Genomic DNA, 3,146 nt, shown 5'->3' with positions numbered 1-3,146 from the left:
ACACAGATGTGTAAGATGTGCATTACTTTACTCTGCCCACCCACATCCCTGTGATCCTGATATAAATTATATTACTATAACTAAACATCTTATGAACTTATGTGATTGCTTCTGATAAAATACTTGATGAAATACAATCATAAATGGGTAACAAAGAAATTATAGCTACAATTAGCTTCAAGCTACACTTGACAGTTAATACAACACACAGTCACCACTGAGTGTTTGTAACAACTCTGACTGCGATCCAATGTAGATTTTTGGCAGAAATATACTGTTAGTAACATTTTAGAAGAATTTTATGGGGAAGAAACACAATTACAACTTCTGTGGGACGTGAAGGAAAAGTAGTGCAACTAATTACTGTTGCCAGAAAGTAATAATATTACTTCTGAAAGGAGTAACGAGTAATAAATTACATTTTTTGGAGTAACGAGCCCAACACTTTATGACAGAATTTTCATTTTTGGGTGAACTATATCTTTAATTTGTATACGCAACATGGCTAGTGTGATCGGATGTCATCCAGTTCAACAGGCGGCGCTGATGCGACCGGAAACACATAGAAATAAGCGGAAGTGTGACGTCAGTAGCGTACTATCAAGAATAAAGTACGTCGAGTCGTGTTTTGGAGTGGCTCGACTCATTTCATCATGCCTGAATGTAAGTATCCTTTATTAAACCTTTCTGCTGTGTGTGGCTAAGATAATATATGAGACCGTGCCGTTATATTCTATAAACACACGCCTGTTTGAATAATAACGTGCGCAAACGACGCGACAGAGTGATCGTGTGTAGACTTCAGAGATAATGTGTAGAATTTAACGTTATAGGTTAAAGAAATACGTGAGATAAACAAGACCGTTGTTTTTGGTGCAAATGAAATACGCATGAACACAAATACAGGCATTAATAATGGCTATCATACATTTTTACCATGATTTACAGAAGACACACCATATACCAAATAATATATAATAGATATACCAAAAAATAATAATCATAATTCATTATAATCATATGTCATTAAAAGACTGTATTTAAGGATCACAGTGAAGCTGCTAAAAAAAATAAAATAATAATAATAAATTAATTGTAATTTTAAATCTTTACCAACCTTTGCCACTGTCCTTCAGATCACTAGATTAATTTAAAATATAAACATTTAAATGTAATTATATTTAGTATGATCACTTATTTTATGTATTTTAATAAGTACAGGTCAGTTTTATTTTTACATGAATATATCTGTTATGCTGAATGATGATGGAACAGTATTTCACCCATGTTTTGATATTTTATGAACACAGAAGAAGTCATTTGAAACATTGAAGTAGACACTTAACATGCATTTATTATGCTTTCTATGTATTTAAAATCACTTGTAAATTTAATTTGATGCAGACACAAAATGGGACGTCTCGTCTGTGACCCAGATTGATAAAGTGTTCAGAAAGTGTGTGAATGAGATCAGATGAGAGCAGCAAAATAAAGTCATGTTTTTGGATGTTTACAGCAAGCCCTTTTGTCTTTGTGATGTTACTCCTCATCATTGATTTCTGTCTTCTGTGTGCTGATCCTCTGTTCTTTCAGCTGATGTTTACTCCAATCCTCTGGCTCCGGATGGCCATGAGGTGGAGGATCACCGCTCAGCGCTGCAGTAAGTGCTCTTCACCAGCACTTCATCTCAGTAATCTTCACAATCACAGATGAACCTAGAGATTGGCGGGTGACGTGCTGTCTGCGGGTCTTAAAAATTCACCCGTGTGCATTTGAAAGCCTTAAAAAGGTTTTAAATTAGAGCAGAATATCATGGCATTTAATGTTGCATTCATTGCAAAAAAAAAAAAAGAATATCTTCCTCTGTATTTTTGTTTTTCAGTATAAACATCTCAAGGATTTGCTTGAGATTCAAATGTGAAATGTTTTGAAAATGTAAACAAAGTTAAGTGAGTTTGCTTAATGAAAACTTTTTTCTTCTGGCAGACCTTTGTTGTTGTCTTAATCTTAAACTCACTTCACTGTGATCAATTTCACAGAAAACATGTTGCTTCTCAAGTAAATGCACCTTGATTTAAGAATTCCTCTGGCTCCGGATGGCCATGAGGTGGAGGATCACCGCTCAGCGCTGCAGTAAGTGCTCTTCACCAGCACTTCATCTCAGTAATCTTCACAATCACAGATGAACCTAGAGATTGGCGGGTGACATGTTGTCTGCAGGTCTTAAAAATTCACCCGTGTGCATTTTAAAGCCTTTAAAAGGTTTTAAATTAGAGCAGAATATCATGGCATTTAATGTTGCATTCATTGCAAAAAAAAAAAGAATATCTTCCTCTTTATTTCTGTTTTCCAGTATAAACATCTCAAGGATTTGCTTGAGATACAAATGTGAAATGTTTTGAAAATGTAAAGAAAGTTAAGTGAGGTTTTTTTTAGCCTGCTGGCAGATATTTGTTGTTGTCTTAATCATAAACTCACTTCACTGTGATCAATTTCACAGAAAACATGTTGCTTCTCAAGTAAATGCACCTTGATTTAAGAATCTTTAGACCGTTGCACTGGAAAACAAGACAAAAATACTGATGAAGAATGTCTTTTTTTTTTTTTTTTTGCAGCGTGAGTAAAGTTATTTCTGTGTTCTGGTGGTTGGGAGCACAGCTAAACAAGCCTTTTTGTGTTCCCTTCAATTTATTCTCTAAATTTCCTTTAGTTGGTATTAAAAAGGTCTTAAAGACTTAAAATTCATTAACCCTGCAGAAACCCAGTGATGTGAATTAGTTTTCTGCAGTGTACATACGAGTGTCAAATCTTTAGCTTTATTAAATATGACCCTGGAGCACAAAACCAGTCATAAGGGTCAATTTTTTTCGAAATTGGGCTGAAGGCTGAAGGCTAAATAAGCTTTCCATTGATGTATGGTTTGTTAGGATCGGACAATATTTGGCTGAGATACAACTATTTGAAAATCTGGAATCTGAGGGTGCAAAAAAATCTAAATATTGAGAAAATCATCTTTAAAGTTGTCCAAATTAAGTTCTTAGCAATGCATATTACTAATCAAAAATTAAGTTTTGATATATTTACGGTAGGAAATTTACTAAATATCTTCATGGAACATGATCTATACTTAATATCCTAATGATTTT

General features: G+C 34.1%; 1 protein-coding gene across 1 annotated transcript in view; it reads left to right on the top strand.

The window, feature by feature from the left end:
• Nucleotides 1-557: 557 nt before the first annotated feature.
• ik (IK cytokine) overlaps nucleotides 558-3,146 on the top strand; it is a 20,747-nt gene continuing 18,158 nt past the window's right edge. Inside the window, exons 1-2 of the mRNA XM_016538395.1 lie at nucleotides 558-663; nucleotides 1,594-1,660. Of these exons, the coding sequence (XP_016393881.1) occupies nucleotides 654-663; nucleotides 1,594-1,660 (77 nt within the window). The 5' untranslated portion in view covers nucleotides 558-653. The remainder of the gene's footprint in view (nucleotides 664-1,593; nucleotides 1,661-3,146) is intronic.

This window comes from Sinocyclocheilus rhinocerous, unplaced genomic scaffold, assembly GCF_001515625.1.
Source record: "Sinocyclocheilus rhinocerous isolate Xijiao unplaced genomic scaffold, SAMN03320098_v1.1 scaffold217, whole genome shotgun sequence".
Lineage (NCBI taxonomy): Eukaryota > Metazoa > Chordata > Actinopteri > Cypriniformes > Cyprinidae > Sinocyclocheilus > Sinocyclocheilus rhinocerous.
The sequence above is the reverse complement of the archived record's forward strand: the minus strand, read 5'-3'. Positions and strand labels throughout refer to the sequence as shown.